Source organism: Esox lucius, chromosome 24 (genome assembly GCF_011004845.1).
Source record: "Esox lucius isolate fEsoLuc1 chromosome 24, fEsoLuc1.pri, whole genome shotgun sequence".
Lineage (NCBI taxonomy): Eukaryota > Metazoa > Chordata > Actinopteri > Esociformes > Esocidae > Esox > Esox lucius.
Window position 1 is genome coordinate 7,401,218 of NC_047592.1, and position 20,427 is coordinate 7,421,644.

A 20,427-nucleotide genomic window follows, 5' to 3' on the forward strand; every position below is an offset into this window, starting at 1 on the left:
AAGGATAGCAAACGGAGTGGGATTAAGCCTGAACTTTGACCTCTTAGACAGCTGTCCTCTGATATCACACTGGACTGGGCCTCTGTGGGGTTATGGGCTTTTTCTGAAATGTTCAGGTGGAAACATGATGTTGGGTGTCAGTCCAGCCTTCATTCAAAACGGAACAATAGTCAAATCTACAGCGTTTTGTAAACTAGGATCTTACCGGAAAAACGCCAAACTACTTGGATTACCTTGTTTGACAAGTACCTGAAACCTGAAAGGTATCCTCAGCATGACGGCTTGGTCCTAAAAGATTTAGGTCTATCAAAAAGCTACCAGATTAATTCCCTGTAACAGAGCTCCTGTCAGTAAACTCTCAGACTGGGTATCAAATCAACATGATGCCTCATTTCCACCAAATTGTGCCTCATGCATTTGCATTACACCGGAAGTGTCCGCTGAGCAGAAGGGAAAGGAAAATGTGTCGCAGGACGAGGCTCCAGTGCGTTTGGTGTACCGCATGCTTTCAATATTTTCAGCTTGTGTGTTTTTTGCAGTATGAGACGCAACAGGAAATTCAAAGAAGACACAAATGGAGTTCAAACAACTGGCATCGGACTACTTTTGCTGGTAACACTTAACTTTGAGAGTCTCACAGGTGTTTATATAGATACTCCACAGATCACTACTGATAATCTACAGACGAACCCTAACCTTAACCTTAACCTTAATTCCAGGTCCGTTCTAGGCATAAGCCAACATAAGCAGTCGCTTAGGTTCCCAGACCAATAGGACGCCCCAACCGCTGGTACCCTTCAATCATATCCTGCTTAGGGCCCCCAAAAGGCTAGAGCCGGCCCTGACTTTATCCTACCCATGACCCTAAACATAAAACATCTTGTAAACCTAACCCTAACCATGACAAACAGTTGCTTATCAATATATACCGAAAGTGTCCACAAACTTTCAGTAGACTATCTGAAAGAACGTCTGCAGATGGAAATTGGGACTGGAATTGTGTAACCTTTTTGCCAACCCATTGACTCTTCGGTCAGGCAGATCACGGTAAACGGCAACACTTGTGTCTGGTCGTGGACATACTCCACATGTACACACACTCCATGCAGCGTGAGCATTTCTGTTGTGATCCCACGCATGGATTGCGATGATTACGTAAAATATACGGGGTCGTATCGTTACCATGCAATCGGTGTGTCCCCAGCAGTACGAGCTCGCGTCAACAGATGGCGCGCATACTTTGTCCACCGCGTCTGCACACAGACACGACCACGTTGTTTCCAGTGTCTGCACTCGCTTGCGTTCCACTCCCTCCCTCTCAGCCTCTTTCCTTCCTCTGCGAGTACAGTAGAGTAGAGCTATATATCTTCCACTCGCATCGCAGTCGCTGTCAGTAACCGCGATATGAGCGCTATAATGGCGCGAACCATGGTACCTCTGCGCCCAAAAGGAACCTTTTCAGCACACCTGTACGCGGCTGTGTTTGTCGCCTCGGTTTGGATGTCACTGATGGGACTGGCTCGATGTGACAGGGGTGTTTCACGCCGGAGCGACGGGGATCCTGTGCTTGACAACGGCGACGTGGGCATTGGCCGTGCAGACGGAGTGTTCGGACCGAGCTTGGGCGATGACGGGGAAGTGGAATCTCCGCGCTTTAGGAGAGCGCTGTCCCAAGATAAAGTGTCCTTGCTCAGCAGCTCGTTCGTGCTGAAAGGTGATGCCACTCACAACCAGGCGATGGTTCACTGGACTGGGGAAAACAGCAGCGTAAGTAGGCTACCCGTCCCGTCCCCGTTCCACTTAGTGGTGATGTAGGCTATCGGGTTCCCTGATTGTGGTTCAGGGAACACACAGTCACCATGACAGCCCATTATAAGTTATTGTACGGGCAGTGTACACGTGAGTTAATTGTTTTAATTCGTTGCGGAGCGCACGGCATTGAATGTCGTCCAATTATTGTTTGGCTGCTCCGAAGCGCTTCACAATACTGTATGTGCGTGTGCGCGTCTAACAAAAGAATGGTCTCATGGACTATTTACAATGGCTACTATTTCTATTGAATGTCAAGTCCGGACTGATGAGGGAGAGATGAGAGAGCTGGCATGACTACGTGCGGAGAAATGCACGGGTGTTTTGTATATCTGTAGTACATGATTATTCCAATCTGTTAAGAGGACCCCATTCCGGAGGCAAAACTGTTTTTTTCTGTCTCACTTGGTTATGGGTAACATTGTCATATTAAGTGTTTGGATAACATTATAATCAGGCCTATTCACCATACATTTCTGTTGATAGCGTATCACAATTGGTCCCAATAACTACCGTATTCCTAATGGCACATACAGATGCTGACAAACAAGTAGACACCCATACACAAAAATGCATTCATCATTGGGTTTAGTTGCAAGAAACTGTGGTGTCCGTCGTCTTTTGTCTCCAACTTTGCTGAAACTATATATATATTGATTTTTTTACAATTCTTTGATGTTTGACTGTCTGCCGTTTGCATCTATTGTCATACGCAATTGCTATCTAGACTCCTTTTGGGAGACTCCGGCACATTTCGTCCTTCCTTAATTATTCCTAGGTGCTGTCACGTCTAGGTAGGCATGGTTGTGTAACAGAGACAGTGTTTGGACAGTGGATTAAATATTGCACACTATCTGCTGATTTCATGATGTCTTTGCATACATTCAAGGCCCACAGCATTAATAAACACCAATGTTTGACTTTAGGAAGGCTGCTATCTTCAATGTTTTGCTTTGTCCCCTTCAGTAGCGGGATCCATCAATGTCCACAAACAACAGACATGACTCTTAAAAGAACTTCATTGATAAAGGGTAATGTTGACAAGGCTGTGGAGTTGGCCTGTATGCATGTTAAACTCGAGCAAGGCATTTTGACATCGGCATATTGTCCGGTGTTTTAGAGTCCGGTGTTCAAATGAATCCCAATACATCCCAAAACGGGTCCCCATTTAAGTTTTTCTACTAGACGATAGCCCTGAAGTCAATGAAAAACACCCAGGAAGGAATGTATAAGGACACGAGGGCTGTTCTACAGTGGCCAGCGAAGAGTCCAGACCTGAATCACATCCATCACCTATGGTGGGAGCTGAGAACAGCACTTAAAGGGAGTGTCCCTCAAAGTCTGAAAGATTTAGAGCTGTTTCCTCCTGAAAATTTGGCCAATTTGCCCATAGAAAGGTGTGGCTAGGTCACTGACCTATGAGAAGTGTTTGTCTGTAATAATTTTTGCCAAAGGCTATGCAACTAAATACTTTCACCTGGATATTGATTGTTGTATCATTGTCATTTCTTTTCTGAATTAACGTCAAATGTAAGTTTACAGAAATACGGTTCTGCAAAGTTGAAAAGTCAATAATTACAACAAAACCCTTCTAATGTCAATGTGTTTAAGAATAAAGGGTAAATTATTCAAGCAAAGCCAAATTATTAAAACATTTTGTGATTGGAGGTTTATAGCTTGTTCCTGTTGACATCTATAACCGGTCAAGCAGCAGCAGTCTGAAATAAACAACAAGGAAGGGTTTTGTGATTGGGCTGTTGTCAGCTGCCCGGGATCACACCGTGCCCGTCAGGGACATCGTTTGAATGCGGTGTGATTGTTGTGACCCACTGCTGCTGACCTGTCTCCAAACGCTGTTATGTGACGCTCTGTAAGATGTCTCCAAATTGTTAGCTGTATGATGTATTTAAATCCACACAAACACTAATGTGCTTATAACGTGGCTACTGTACGTCAAAATACCATTTTGACTTGGCAAAGAATTTGATTGAGGGAAAAGAAAGTGTAGAACTCACAATTTATTCTCACAAAGGCGCCATCTTCTGTATAGGGAGAACTTCAATATGCACTGATTCAATATGGTGCCAAGTGGGAATCCATCAGTCAGTCAAATGCTGACAGCCCAGGACGCCTTGTTTGACTTATCCTCAATTAACTTGACGTTGCCCTACTTTGAAAGGTCGACTGTGTGAAGGTCTCTCCGTATATAACGCAGCCTAATAAAAGACGAATGCTGCCATTCAATTTCACTACGGCTGACGTTTATGACCCCCAGCACAGATTGATAGGTGACCCGCCAATTTGGGACTCCATTAGCCCCCGCCCCCAAATCCCTGGCCGTGTTTGAGAAATTTGGATGGATGGATTTTAGGAAACCAGTAATATCATCCCATGGCTTGAATTGCTGGTTCAACAAAGAGCAAGCTGGCTGTTGGCAAATATTAGGAAACCAGACATTCTGTTGTAGACCAGAATGTGTGTATACATACATACAGTGGATATAAAAAGTCTACACACCCCTGTTAAAATGTCAGGTTTTTGTGATGTAAAAGAATGAGATAAATCATGTCAGAACGTTTTCCACTTTTAATGTGACCTATAATGTGAACAATTCAATTGAAAAACCAAATTAAATCTTCGAGGGGGAAAAATAAAAAAAATAAAAACTTACAATAAACTGGTGTGCACCCCTTCTTATAACTGGGGATGTGTCTGTGTTCAGAATTAACCAATCACATTAAAACTCATGTTAAATAGAAGTAATTACACACCTGCCATCATTTTAAAGTGACTGATTAATCACATATAAAGTTAAGGTGTTCTATTAGGATTTTCCTGACATTTTTTTTTAGTTGTATCTCAGAGCAAAAGCCATGGCCAGTAGAGAGCTTCCAAAGCATCAGAGGGATCTCATTGTTGAAAGCTATCATTCAGGAGAAGAGTACAAAATAATTTCCAAAGCATTAGATATACCATGGAACCCAGTGCAGACAGTCAAGAACTGGATGTCCCTCCAGTTCTTGATGAAGAGACGAGAAGAAAACGGGTCAGGGAGTCTTCCAAGAGGCCTACAGCAACATTTAAGGAACTGCAGGAATTTCTGGCAAGTACTGGCTGTGTGCTATATGTGACAACAATCTCCCGTATTCTTCATATGAATGGGCTATGGGGTAGGGTGGCAAGACGGAAGCCTTTTCTAACAAAGAAAATCCAAGCCTGGCTGAAGTCCCCCAAATCATCCCATGTGGGAAAATGTGTTATGGTCTGATGAAACCAAGGCTGAACATATTGGCCATAATTCCAAAAGGTATGTTTGGCACAAAAACAACACTGCACCCCACCCAAAGAACACCATACCCACAGTGAAGCATGGTGGTGGCAGCATCATGCTTTGGGGCTGTTTTCTTCAGCTGGAACCGGGGCCTTAGTCAGGGTGGCAGGAATTATGAACAGTTCCAAATACCAATTTTGTCACAAAACCTTCAGGCGTTCGTTAGAAAGCTGAAGATGAAGTTCACCTTTCAGCACGACAACGACCAAAAGCACACATCTAAATCGTCAAAAGCATGGCTTCACCAGAAGAAGATTAACGTTTTGGAATGGCCAGCCAGAGCCCAGACTTGAAACCAATTGAACATCTGTGGGGTGATCTGAAGAGGGCTGTGCACAAGAGATATCCTCGCAATCTGACAGATTTGGAGCGCTTTTGCAAAGAAGAGTGGGCAAATATTGCCACGTCAAGATGTGCCATGCTAATAGACTCCTACCCAAAAGGACTGAGTGCTGTAATAAAATCAAAAGCTGCTTCAACAAAGTATTAGTTTAAGGGTGTGCACACCAGGTCATTGTGAGTTTTTTATTTTTTATTTTTCCCCCTCAAAGATTTCATTTAGTTTTTCAATTGAATTGTTCACGTTATAGGTCACATTAAAGGTGGAATAAGTTCGGACATGATTTATCTTTGTCTCATTCTTTTACATCACAAAAACCTGGCATTTTAACAGGGGGTGTGTAGACTTTTTATATCCACTGTACATACATACATACATACACATACATGTATATATGAGAGTAGTTGAGGCTTCTGTATTGGAAACCCCTGAATAATACAGGCTAGCCTGAATCTGTGTTCTCTAAAGTGGTAAATAATGGAGCCATCACGGCCAAGTTTGGATGGAGTCTAAGGCGATGGTTCTGGCCTGGTAGTCCGTTGTAGACCCAGTCTGCCTCTGTCTGTGGTGATTAAGCAGCTCAGTGGAGGCGCCCGTTCCCTTTGTTATGTGTTGTCATTACAGTCCAGCGTGTTTGCTCCGCCTGGCTTATGCAACCTGTGACAAAGTCGGGGGGGGGGGGCGTTATTTCTGAGGAGTATTGATTGACCAAGTGCCACTAAGGTGAAAATCACTCTCTTCCTGTACATAAGCCTATTTGTAGGGAAAGCAGGAGTGCTCGAGGGGTTTGAAATGTGTGTTTGTGGTAGCTTGATTTTTGGAGGTCTGTCAATCTGTGTGTGTCCCAGCGAATACTTGCATGTGTGCGTCCCAGTGAATACATGCAGGTGTGTGTGTGTCCCAGTGAATACGTGTGTGTGTATCCCAGTGAATATGTGTGTGTCCCATTGAATATGTGTGTGTGTTTCCCAGTGAATACGTGTGTGTTTGTCCCAGTGAATATGTGTGTGTGTGTCCCAGTAATTTCATGCATGCGTGTGTGTGTCCCAGACAGTGAATACATGCATGTGTGTGTGTGTCCCAGTGAATACGTGTGTGTGTCCCAGTGAATACATGCCTGTGCGTGTTTGTCCCAGTGAATATGTGTGTGTGTGTCCCAGTAATTTCATGCATGTGTGTGTGTGTCCCAGTGAATACGTGCCTGTGTGTGTGTGTCCCAGTGAATACATGCATGTGTGTGTCCCCCCCCAGTGAATACGTGTGTGTGTCCCAGTGAATACGTGTGTGTGTGTGTTCCAGTGAAAACATGCCTGTGTGAGTTTGTCCCAGTGAATATGTGTGTGTGTGTCCCAGTCATTTCATGCATGCGTGTGTGTCCCCCAGTGAATACATGCGTGTGTGTGTGTCCGTCCCTGTGAATACGTGTGTGTGTCCCAGTGAATACATGCGTGTGTGTGTGTCCGTCCCTGTGAATACATGCATGTGTGTGTGTCCGTCCCAGTGAATACATGCGTGTGTGTGTGTCCGTCCCTGTGAATACATGCATGTGTGTGTATGTATGTGTGTCCCCGTCTCAGTGAATACATGCGTGTGTGTGTCCCAGTGAATAAATGCGCGCGTGTGTTTGTGTCCCAGTGAATATTGGCGTGTGGGTGTTTTCCAGTGAAAACATGCATGTGTGTGCGTGTCCCAGTGAATACATGCATGTGTGTGTGTCCCAGTGAATACATGCACGTGTGTGTGTCCCAGTGAATACATGCATGTGTGTGTCCCCCAGTGAATACATGCACGTGTGTGTGTGTCCCTGTGAATACATGCATGTGTGTGTATGTATGTGTGTCCCCGTCTCAGTGAATACATGCGTGTGTGTGTCCCAGTGAATAAATGCGCGCGTGTGTTTGTGTCCCAGTGAATATTGGCGTGTGGGTGTTTTCCAGTGAAAACATGCATGTGTGTGCGTGTCCCAGTGAATACATGCATGTGTGTGTGTCCCAGTGAATACATGCACGTGTGTGTGTCCCAGTGAATACATGCACGTGTGTGTGTGTCCCAGTGAATACATGCACGTGTGTGTGTCCCAGTGAATACATGCATGTGTGTGTGTCCCAGTGAATACATGCACGTGTGTGTGTCCCAGTGAATACATGCATGTGTGTGTGTCCCAGTGAATACATGCACGTGTGTGTGTCCCAGTGAATACATGCATGTGTATGTGTCCCAGTGAATACATGCACGTGTGTGTGTGTCCCAGTGAATACATGCATGTGTGTCTGTCCCAGTGAATACATGCACGTGTGTGTGTCCCAGTGAATACATGCACGTGTGTGTGTGTCCCAGTGAATACATGCACGTGTGTGTGTGTCCCAGTGAATACATGCACGTGTGTGTGTGTCCCAGTGAATACATGCACGTGTGTGTGTGTCCCAGTGAATACATGCACGTGTGTGTGTGTCCCAGTGAATACATGCACGTGTGTGTGTGTCCCAGTGAATACATGCATGTGTGTCTGTCCCAGTGAATACATGCACGTGTGTGTCTCCCAGTGAATACATGCACGTGTGTGTGTGTCCCAGTGAATACATGCACGTGTGTGTGTGTCCCAGTGAATACATGCACGTGTGTGTGTGTCCCAGTGAATACATGCATGTGTGTGTGTCCCAGTGAATACATGCACGTGTGTGTGTGTCCCAGTGAATACATGCACGTGTGTGTGTGTCCCAGTGAATACATGCATGTGTGTGTGTCCCAGTGAATACATGCACGTGTGTGTGTGTCCCAGTGAATACATGCACGTGTGTGTGTCCCAGTGAATACATGCATGTGTGTGTGTCCCAGTGAATACATGCACGTGTGTGTGTGTCCCAGTGAATACATGCACGTGTGTGTGTGTCCCAGTGAATACATGCACGTGTGTGTGTGTCCCAGTGAATACATGCACGTGTGTGTGTGTCCCAGTGAATACATGCACGTGTGTGTGTGTCCCAGTGAATACATGCAATACAGGCTGGTTAAGTGAAAGCACATGTGAGATGAATAAAGTAGCGCTTCACATTAACACATTGATGTGTATTTTCTCCTGAGTACATGTGGGCTGTCTGTTTCTGAAGGCTGGCTGTCTGTCTGTCTGTCTCTGTGGGAGGCTCTTAAGTCTGTGGATGGTGATTGGCTGCAGCCTGCAGATGCACTGATTGTTGTTTTGTTGTGTTGTGTGGAACTGTGTGATTCGCTTGTGTGCTTACTGAACATCCTGTGATCAGGACAAGGGCCTCTGTTTTATAGTCGTTCCTCTGTTCCCGGTCGCTCGGGACGTCTTCCTGTTACAACTTGTTTTAAACCAGATTGGATTTGGGACAGATTTTATCAGCATCTTGTTTTGGGGGGTGGGGGGGGGGTGGAAATACCTGTCTACCTGTGTGGCCGCAGGTCAGGTGGTGTATCTCAACACCTCCTCGTCGCAGGTCCCTGCTGTTATAAATCTGTTCTCAGAACAGTGACGGATCCCCTCGGATTGAGCTCGCTTGGCCTATTTCAACTTTCATTCATTTCATTTCTGGAGGCGTACCTTCGCATGAATGCAGGAATTCCGATTGGTTGAGTCTGTGATTAGGGCAGAGCTTATGTCCAAACTCTGAAGTCACCCAAGTGCATGTGAAGAATATGCAAAGACCTCACCCTGGAATGGGTCTGAGGATATGGAGACAGGGAGAGAAGGAGGAAGAGAAAGAAACCAAGAGGTAGACCAAGAGGCTGGTGGTGGGAGCAAGAGACAAAGAAAGTGGATGGCACAGAAAGATGTGTGTGCCAGAGATCAGGGGCATCTGTAGATTTAACTAGATCGCTGTAGTGAGGGGAGTGTGGAGAGAAAAGAGAGAGGTGGGGGGGAGAAAGCACTCTACTTTGAATCTTTTGCTAGAAATGCTACGGGCAAAAGTTGTGTATTTTATTCAGTTATATTTTAAGGCACTTGACTACTGAGGAATTACTCCTTCATGTTTTGAGGAAAATCAACACAAACACACACACACACACGCACACAAACAGACGCACACAAACAGACGCACACAAACAGACGGCACTTCATTTAAAGCCATGTGTATCTGTACCTCTCCCTGACTCGTATTCGCTGACTCTGGGTGTGGCGTCTCTGGGTGTGAGTGTCCTGTTTCAGGGTAAGCCTGCCAGTCTGTGTTTTGATGCGGTTTACTGTCTGGTCAGATGCAGTCTGGTTAGCTGCGGTCTACGGTCTGGTTAGATGCGGTCTATGGTCTGGTTAGATGCTGTCTACGGTCTGGTTAGATGCAGTCTACCGTCTGGTTAGATGTGGTCCATGGTCTCGTTAGATGCGGTCTACGGTCTGGTTAGATGCAGTCTACGGTATGGTTAGATGCGGTCTACAGTCTGGTTAGATGCAGTTTACAATCAGGTTAGATGCGGTCTACGGTCTGGTTAGACGCGGTCCACGGTCTGGTTAGATGCGGTCTACGGTCTGGTTAGATGCGGTTTACAGTCAGGTTAGATGCAGTCTACAGCCTGATTAGATGCGGTCTACAGGGTTTCAGAGGAGACTGTGCCAAGACAAAGGATACCGACATTTAAATAATGAATTCCCATTCATTAATATATTATTTCTTCTGTATATCTGAAGGTTAAAACCCTCTGACTGGTTAATTTCTACACAACCTTACCTGACCCGAATAACAATTACTGTGCATAATATTACTATGTGTAATTACACTTACACTATTCAATTTCTATCATTATCACACATTACTATTGATGGGAATATTCTTCTTCTTATTATTATTACTACACATGATTACATTGTTACTACACATGATTACATTGTTACTACACATGATTACATTGTTACTACACATGATTACATTGTTACTACACATGATTACATTGTTCTTCTTATTACACATAACTACACATTCAGACGTACAAGGACCAGTCAAATTCTCTGTGTTGTCATTATGGCAAGACAGACAGCACACACACACCCACACACCTTCTCATCACGAAGTTAACCAGACCGTTCATAGTCAGACGCTGTTGGGCGTGGAGCAGTTCAGCCAGGGGCTCCTCCCATGGGCGTGGCCAGATGAGGGTGTGGTCCCGCCTGGACCGCACGCAGTTGGACCAAGCCTGGGGAACACATTCCCTTACATATCCTCATTGCCAGTCGTTCATTCATTCCCGGGCCCCCTGTTGTCAGTTCCCCGAAAAACATTCTGGGCCCATAACCTGATACCAGCCTTCCCAGCAGAGAGCCTGTTTTGCTTCCACTCTTGAGAGAGACTTCTTTGTGCTTTTCCTGTGCCCTCTCTACCTCTCCCTCTCGCCGCGCTCGCTCCCTTTCTCCTCCCTCTCTCTCTCTGGGCTCTCTCTCACTCTCGCTCCCCCATCTCACTCTCATTCTCCATCTCTCCTTTGCTCTTTCTTTGTCCTCCCCTCCCTCCTCTCCCTCCTTCGCTCCTCCCCTCCCTCTTCTTTCTTTTGGGAGTTGTTGCCTAGCTCCAGGGCTCAGAGAAGTCGTGTCCTCTCTGTTTCTGTACTTCTCTTTCTATGGTGTTGAACAAGCTGTCTGACTGTGTGCGTGCATGTGTGTGTACGGTCTGTTCGGATGAACGTTCAATGAGTTTTCTGTACGATCCAGGCCTACTGCTAGGCTTCTGTCCACCTATCTATCTGTCAGACTGAAGGGTTGAAGAATTCGGTGGCATGGGATAGAAAGACAGAGAGAGACGGACAGGCAGGCAAACGTACAGGCAGACAGTTCAACTGGAACAGCACAGACACTCAAACACGCAGTCCGACATACTGGTCTTCTTTGAAGAGTGGGTTTCTGAGCCATGGAAAAAAGAAAACACACTGAGCACTGTTTGTGTTTGATGAGTACATACAATGTCAGTCCACTGCTCTCTGGTAGCTCCTGTGATTAATGAGAGGCACATGATTGGCTGACACAGCTAACCCTGAGGATGTCCCCCAGTCATGCCCCCCTCCCCCCACAGGGGAGCCATCAACCCCTCCGCTCCCCCCACAGGGGAACCATCAACCCCTCCGCTCCCCCCACAGGGGAACCATCAACCCCTCCGCTCCCCCCACAGGGGAGCCATCAACCCCTCCGCTCCCCCCACAGGGGAACCATCAACCCCTCCGCTCCCCCCACAGGGGAGCCATCAACCCCTCCGCTCACCACCCCTGGGGAATGATGGAGGTCTGCCGCACTCCTGTCTGAGATCTCCATTGGGTGAATGGACTGCCATCAGAATCCCGTTTCATCTTCAGGAACGTCATGTGGGTATTATTATTGTGGTCATCATCTTCCTCATCTTCGTACTCTTTAGCTTATTCGTCCTTGTCATTATCACCATCATCATCCTTATCTTCATCACGGTCACATCCTAAACCTTATCATCATCACCATCATCATCCTTATCCTCATCACCTTCACATCCTAATCCTTATTGTCATCACCATCCTTATCCTTGTCCTCATCACGGTCACCATCCTTATCATCATCACCATCATCATCCTTATCCTCATCACTGTCACATCTTGCTCTTTATCCTCATCACCGTCATCATCATCATCCTTATCGTCATCACCGTCATCATCCTTGTCCTCATCACCGTCACCAACCTAATCCTTATCCTCATCACCGTTATCATCCTCATCCTTATCGTCATCACCGTCATCATCCTTGTCCTCATCACCGTCACCAACCTAATCCTTATCCTCATCACCGTTATCATCCTCATCCTTATCGTCATCACCGTCCCCGTCCTTTTTCTCAATACATGACACCATCCTTATTCTTATTGTAATCGCTGTCACCATCCTTATCCTTGTTGTCATCACCGCCATCGTCACCATCCTTATAATCAACACCGTCCCTTTCCTTGTCACCATCGTCCCCATCACTGTCATCAGCATCGTTGTCGTCATCAACGTCATCACTTTACCACTGTTGTGTTGTTCACTGATGTTATTTACTGCCTGTGTCGGTGTACACCAAACCAAGTCCCACTGAAGAAGACGTCTCCGCCCCCCGTTGATGCATCGAAGCCAGCGTTCCGTTCATCTGCCTGATGTAGGCTAGAGATTGCAGGGATCATTTCAGCCAATCACATTGAGGATTATCCCCTGCAGCAAACATATAATATAAACATGATATTTGGCGCATTTAGATTGGGAATTTGAAAAGACCCAGTGGAAAAACATAATGTTTTATAATAAGGCGCTTGCTATTAGCATACATAACATGTTTTTTTGCCTCCATCCGTTTCTGGATCAGGCCGGTCGGTTAAGACGCTGACTCAATGCAAAAGGCATTTGTTTCACGCTTCACATACTAAACAGACAGTTAATTTGGTTCCCCTGTCCTCAGTTGGAAATTGTTTGCACATGTGAAGTCCTCTGGTTTATCTCGTCTCTCTGCGTCCATCCTTTTAGAGTGGTGCTAAGAGGCACTTCCCTCCGACCAGACTGGGAGTCAAACACTGGGTCTGAAGGGTTAGGGCTAATCTACTCTGGGGTGTGTGTGTGTGCGTGTGTGTGTGTGTCTGTGGTTTACTTTACTTCTAAGGCCCAGAAATCCACACAGCTTGAACAGGGAACATTTGACCTTGGGCCGTGCTTACTGTCCCTACAAGGAAAACGGGCAACTTTGAATCTAGCGCCGAGGATTATGTTTCTACTCACACAAGGATGTCAATTGTTAAAATGTCTGTTTATGTACACTATTTAGTTTGGCTCGCTACTTTGCCTGAATGGTTTGGTTTTCGGTTTAGTTTGCTTCACTATTTTACCTGAACTGTTTGGTTCTCTGTTTAGTTTGGTTCACTATTTTGCCTGAACGGTTTAGTTATCGATTTAGTTTGGCTCACTATTTTGCCTGAACTGTTTGGTTCTCTTTTTAGTTTGGCTCACTATTTGGCCTGAACTGTTTGGTTCTCGGTTTAGTTTGGTTCACTATTTTGCCTGAACTGTTTGGTTCTCGGTTTAGTTTGGTTCACTATTTTGCCTGAACTGTTTGGTTCTCGGTTTAGTTTGGCTCACTATTTTGCCTGAACTGTTTGGTTCTCGGTTTAGTTTGGCTCACTATTTGGTCTGAACTGTTTGGTTCTCGGTTTAGTTTGGTTCACTATTTTGCCTGAACAGTTTGGCTCTCTGTTTCGTTGTGAAGCGCTGGGTTGTGTTTTCATTGCAGGTCGCTGTGAGGGTGCTGGCACCAGGAACAGGCTGTTAAGATAAGGGAGAATCCTTTGTTGACATAGGTGTCCTCCAGGTGTAGATCACTGCTGAGGAGGTGGAGGAATTCTAATTTTTTTCCTGGTTCCTCTTGTTGTTAATTTCTCTCTGGCTGCCTATCGGTGTCTTGTTTATCTCGACACCTCTTCCTTTCTCTGGCTCTATTTTTCCATGTGACTCTCTGTGTCTGTTTTTGTCTCTGTGTCTGTCTCTCTGTGTCTGTCTCACTCTCCCTCTGTGTCTGTCTTTCTGTGTCTGTCTTTCTGTGTCTGTCTAAAAGCTTTTTCAATTTCCAAAGCATGACACGCAGACATGCGTCTGTCTCTCTCTCTCTCTCTCTCTCTCTCTGTGTATGTCTCTCTCTGTGTATTTCTCTGTCTGTTTCTGTCTGTGTCTCGGCCTGTCTCTGTCAGTCTGTCTCTTTCTTTGGTGTTCTCACACATTAACACATCTACATGTTGGGGAGCTGGAAACTATTTCAAGAGAAATACCAGATCATAGAAGTGTGTGTGTGTGTGTGTGTGTGTGGGATGGTGAGTGGTCGCCCAGCAACGAGAAAAACAACGACTTGGCAGGCCTTGGCAACGATGGACACTTGTGTTTTCCTTCTGCTGTTGTTAGCTCCACCTCCTTCACAGTCCTTCATATCTTCTTCGACCAACAATCTGCACGGGGATGATCTGGATGATTGTGTTCAGTCTACCCTCCTACCCTCCCCCCCCCACCTCAGAGTGGGAAAAGTTAAGGTTCTGGGGTTGCCTTGGCAATGTGGCTTGAATTCTATGGGGTCTTTCAGTGACTGTGAGATGTTCACTGGGTAGCATTAAGTGTGTGTGTGTAGTTCTGTCTGCACCTGCGTATTTCACGATGACACTGCCAAACCGATACACTTTCACCTGTGGAAAGTCCTTTGTGAATCTTGCGTGGGAGTGCCTGGCTGTTTTTTTCTTCTTCCTTTTCTGTCAAGACGTAGTTTGCTTGGAGAGTTGCTGAGAACAGGTAGCATGAGAACAGGTAGCTACACTGTGATAGACCTCATAGTGTCTCAGCAAGGTTCACTCCTACTCTCACCTGTGACTCATAGCACCTTCACAGGGGGAGATGGGATTCTGTCCAGGCCCCTCTGTTTACCCGGCTTAACAGGGGTGTGTTCATAAGGGATCACAGAACCAGACGAAACCCACACAGAACAAGACGAAGCCCACTTAGAACCAGACAAAAACCGCACCGAACTGGACAAAACCAATTCAGGACGACACAAAACCCACACAGAACCAGTCATATGCAAACAAAACCAGACAAAACCCACATAGATCCAGAAAAAAACCCATACAAAACCAGACAGAAGGAAACTGAATCTAACAGACAAGGACCTAGCGGAATGTTTCCAATACAAACTCTTGTTTATGTTCCAAAAGGTCTGAAGGTGTGAAGGCCTTGGACTATAGTGGTTTGGGGTACACTCAGAACTAAACGATCTGGAGTAGAACTGGTTTAATGTTTAAATAAGGACCCAGGAACTTGGAGAATGAACAGAGACAGAAGAATACAAAACCATATGCCTGACCTCGAGAGAACTTATCTGTTACAACCCCAGTATGTGGACTGAATCTTTTTATTTATTTTTTGCCCTTGAGCAAGGTACTTAACCCTAATTGCTTGTGTTAGCCACTCTGGTTAGGAGGATTTGCAAAATTACTCAAATGTAAATGTCCATTAATCCTTTCAAAATATAACTATTTTCTTTTCTAGCATTTACCCACACCTTGACAGACAGGCCACTCCCATACCAGAATAATGACTGACCTACAGCTGGGAACCTGATGGTTATTCAGTCTATTTCTCAATCCTGCAACCAGATTCTGTGTTTGTATTGAAATCTCCATCTTTGATTTGAGCCTGCCGCCTTGTTTGTTATTTGTTCCTTATGATATTATATATATATTATATTGTAGAGAGAGTAGGTCGGTTGTTAAAGATATATTTTCCTTCGACTTTTCATTGATGCATCCATCTATAGGAGAAACAGGCTGGGGTATCCATTATGCACTATGGTCTTAGGGTCCTGGATGAGTTCTGTGTCAGACGGGGAACCATCGGCCAAAGTGTAAATTAACCCCAAAATTGCCGTTTTAAAAGCGAACGCGAGTTCTTCTGCGGTACTGGTGCCAAACCTTCATTCACACTTCTGGGAATTTGCCAGAGTTGCCCACCACCTGCCAACAATGATTTTTCTCCAGGAAGCAGTGTACTGTGTGTGACTCACGTTGACAGAAATTGACTTGCACATGTTTCAGATGAGGGTGTGATGGGGGAGGTGGGGGAGGTGGGGGGGGGTTTACGAAAGAGATCAAAGTGCTATGGGCTCTTTTCGTCTCAACTTCACGTTACTGGGGCAATGCCATCGAACACACTTCTTAAAAATAGAAACCTGTTTCACATGAAGAAGACATGGCCAATGCTATGATCCCAGAACATGAAGATACGAGCACAGTCTTTGGCGGGCTTCCATATTATTAGCTATTATGTGCGTTTCTCTTGCCGGTGCCTGGATGATTAGACCATGGCGTGTTCTGTGAGGCACAGGCAGAAGTGGAGTGCGGCGACAAATATAATTACTGTTTTGAGCGCCAGCTTGTCAAAACAATCGGATGTAGCTAAACCCAGACGTTCGGTGTAGCGCCCAAGGAAACAAATAGAATGCAGGTTGCTGTGAACAACCACTTTAAGGTGTGCCACGATGCACATCCGTGAGAGGATTTTCCAATGCGTACAGTTAAATGCGAGATTCTTTCAAGATCAGCCGCAACTGTCGATTCCAATAAACCGATGGTCGTTGTGCCCAACTTCGTGATGAGACCAGAAATCCAAAACCAAAGGAAAGTTTGGTTCTGAACCTCTGAATCACCCGTCCGTACAGGTTGTTTATGGTCTTACGGACCCGATCTGTTTTCCAGATGGAGCAGTCCGAACCAAAGTGTGCTGTCTGTGTCGCCCCAGGTTTCAGAAGGAGAGTCATTTGATCCCGGAAATTCTGCTGGTTTTGTTGTTGTTGTTGTTATTGGGCCGTTCAGAGGGGTCGGAGGTCAGGCTGGAGTGTTTCCTCTACACAGAAGCAGGGCATCAATATAGATTCTCCACTCTGGGTTCAATCTAAAGCTGTCAGGGCAAGGGGAGACACACAGACACACACACACAGAGTTGCAAGCACGCCAGATGATAGGCGCGCACACGCACCCTTACACACTTTTCTCCCTGTTGTCAGTCTGTCCTTCTCCTGCCACTTTGTCCACTTGGACAGGCTGTTTGTATGCAGATCTGGAGTCCAGCGTGCATTAGCTGTGAGGAGAACTGATTGTCTTAGCTCTGGGCTACTGCACTGCAGAAGGTTGTGGGTCAGGACAGGATGAGGGTCTGTTTGTCTTTGTGTTTGTGTGTGTGTGTATTCAAGCATCAGCCCAACTGGTTCTCCTTGATTTAATGTAGTTTCTTTCCTTCTTCGTCATCGTTACTCTTTCTGCAACACAACTGACAAGCCTGTCAATGGTGGTTTTAGACTGAGCAGCGCACGCTGCTTTTCAGGGTTTGTCCTTTGTTGGCGTGACGTGGGAATACGGTGGCACTTTGTCTTCTTGTATAGGACCAAAGGCCTCTGTTGAACAGCAGGGGGAACAACACATTGGCTATGCAGAGGCTCAGTCATGCGACTGTATGGCTAATAGATTCAAACCTTTCCCATCCTGGATTGACAGTAACCCCCCAGGTTCCATGTGACCATTTACAGAAAACAAAGACTGTGTGTGTGTGTGTTTTTCTTCTTCTAATGTGTGTCTGTTTCAATGTGTCTGCCTTCTTTCCTGTGTGTCTGTGTCGGTCTGTGTCTGAGTGTGTGTGTGTATGGCTGTTTCATGTGTGTGTGTGTTTTTCCCATTCCAGTGGCCCGTGGAAAGACGACATTCCATCTGGTGTATTACAGACCTGTAAAACTGTTCCCTCCTTATAAACTTCAGTCTCCATCTACCACTTGCTCGCAAGGGCACACACACACACACACACACACACATGCACACACACACACACACACATGCACACACACACACACACACACACACACACACACACACATGCACACACACACACACACACACATGCACACACACACACACACGCACACACACACACACACACACGCACACACACACACACACACACACACACACACACACACACACACACACACATGCACACACACCCACACACACATGCACACACACACACACACACACGCACACACACACATGCACACACACACACACACACACACACATGCACACACACACACACACACACACACACACACACATCCACACACACACACACACACACACGCACGCACACACACACACACGCACACACACACACCTTTGGTGTTACTGTCCTTGTGGGGACCTACAATACATTCCAGAACCTAACCCTAACTTCAACTCCCAAATCCTTAAATTAACAATTTCACCCAAAACGAAAATAGACTTTTCCCTAATAGGAAATGGCAAAATGTCCCCCACATGATAAAATGTATCATTATTATTTTATTGTTTTTACAATCCTTGTGGGGATGTTTGGTCATAGAGTAAATCCTGTACACACGCACACACACACGCACGCACACGCACACACACACACACACACACACACCACAATCTGATCCGTATGGGAAGTGTGCTGTTGCATATATTTGTCCGTGAGTCGGAGTGTAACATATGCTTTTATGTGACAGCTTGATGGCAAATGTTCATATGTGTTTGAGAGCAGCAGTGTTTTTAGGATTTTATAAGACCCATAATTGTGTGTGTGTGTGTGTGTGTCTTTGTGTTTACAAGTCAGTGTGTATTGTATAGCCGTATTGCCAGTGTGTGTGTGAGCACATTGTTGTTTAGATGCTAAAAATGGATATAAATCACAATGTCTCTTGCCCACAGTGAGGAGAGGGAGTCGGTCTCCTGTTCTCTCTCTCCTTTTCCCTCTGCCTATTTTGCTCTCCCTGTCATTCACTTGTTTTCTGCTTAATTCCCTCTCGCCCTATCTCTCCCCATTTGTCTTTTAACCCCCCCCCCCCCCCCCCCACACACACACACACACCCGCAGGCCTCACACATAAATCTTCAACATGGCTGTCAACTTGGTTACCTAGGTGAAGCCCCAGTATTCCGCACATTCTGCAGTCAGCAGTCCTCCGTCCGCGCCGCCGCTTTGTGCTCGGTGTCGGACATACTCCGGGGGCCTGGGGCTGTTCCTCATGTCCCTAAACCAGTCACAATGGCCGACCTGAGTCCCTAAGACCACATCCTCATTGACCCTCCTGGCGGAGAAGACGTGGCTCCTGGTGAAGGGGAGGACGTGCGCGCGGGGGGGGGGGGGGGGGGTCGTCGGGTGGGAGAGGAAAGATGCCCGTCTGCGTCTTTGGAGGGAGGCGGAGATGTACAAGGCAACTCAAGTGTAGGGAGGGAGAGAGAAAGCACTGGCAGCTGGGAAGACTTTGGCACGCGTTGAACAGAAGAAATCCTGCATACTGGCTGAAGCAGGTGACTGAGTTTGTTAACTCTGTGGCAGTAATGCTGAGACACTTTACCAATGGGCTCTTATCCAAAACCAACGGAGGCAGAATGAAACAAATCATAAAGCTCTCCAGGCACAAGGCTAACTGTGAAAAAACAAATGTATTGTTTCTGTCGGGTAACTTGGTAACAACAGCGCACAAGCTGGTGTTTGGTGTCGTTTTGCATTTGTTCTTCATCTTGATGATGACTGGAAGAATGTTCCTCTGGTGTCGTCTTTGGCCATTCCATCAACCATTTAGCTATTGGTACCAACCCTGAATGATGATTGGCTGAGACTGTTTACCGTGTGCATGACAAATGATATTTCCTTACTGTTGTAATTGCTTTTGTAACTCGTTTATAATAGCAACACGGCCCTACAGAGATTTATGGCATATTGCCAAAGGCTGTGTTGCCATGGGCTGTGTCCCCGGCCGTCACTTCATGCCTAGGAACTGCCCTTAGCCGTAGGAATTTGCCATTCACCTCCATATTGCTTTGTTCTATGATATCAAACCACATCTTAATCAAACATTGGGCTGCATAATCGCCTCTGAACTGGCAACCCAGGTTTTGTGGCAGCTTTTACGGTAACTTATAATATTTGATCCTGACTGATGATGTGCAGACAGAAATAGTGAATGGCCATTAGGTAGATCCCCCCTGTTCATATGTATCTCCCTCCCCCTTACATTTCAATTTTTTTGAATACTCTCCATATATATCCTTGCCCTTGCCCCCCTCCCCTATCTGTTCCCCTCCTTATCTCTCTCTCCACAGCCATCTTTCTAAGAAAATCCCTGGATATGCCGCCGGCCTTTTCTCATTTTATGCCTCGTCATCAAATTCCAAATAGTAGCGCGCCCGGGGCAGAGCTTCCCCTCGGGTGGCGGAGAAACCCTTGTCTGAACTCCCAGAATGATCGGTTTTTCGGCAAACTCCAACCCTGGCTTGTCAGAAGAAAAAATAAAACGTATCAATTTCCTGTCCTTATCTGTTCGACTGGTTGGGAAGCTGCACTATAATGTCTCCAGCATCTAGAATAATGAAGAGTCGAAATGATTCTCATACTTTGGTGAATTACATAACAA

The 20,427-nt window shown here is 45.9% G+C and overlaps 1 protein-coding gene across 8 annotated transcripts in view; it reads left to right on the plus strand.

Annotated features, from left to right (window-relative positions):
- The first annotated feature begins 1,312 nt into the window (after window positions 1-1,312).
- sorcs2 (sortilin-related VPS10 domain containing receptor 2) overlaps window positions 1,313-20,427 on the plus strand; it is a 218,281-nt gene continuing 199,166 nt past the window's right edge. For 3 of the 8 annotated variants that reach the window (XM_010888014.5, XM_010888010.5, XM_010888011.5), the window contains exon 1: window positions 1,314-1,767. In XM_010888014.5, coding sequence (XP_010886316.2) covers window positions 1,405-1,767 — 363 coding nt within the window. In that variant the 5' untranslated portion in view covers window positions 1,314-1,404. Of the gene's footprint in view, window positions 1,768-20,427 lie in introns of all 8 variants that reach the window. The other 5 variants (XM_010888016.5, XM_010888015.5, XM_010888017.5 and 2 more) reach the window with 3 other exon arrangements.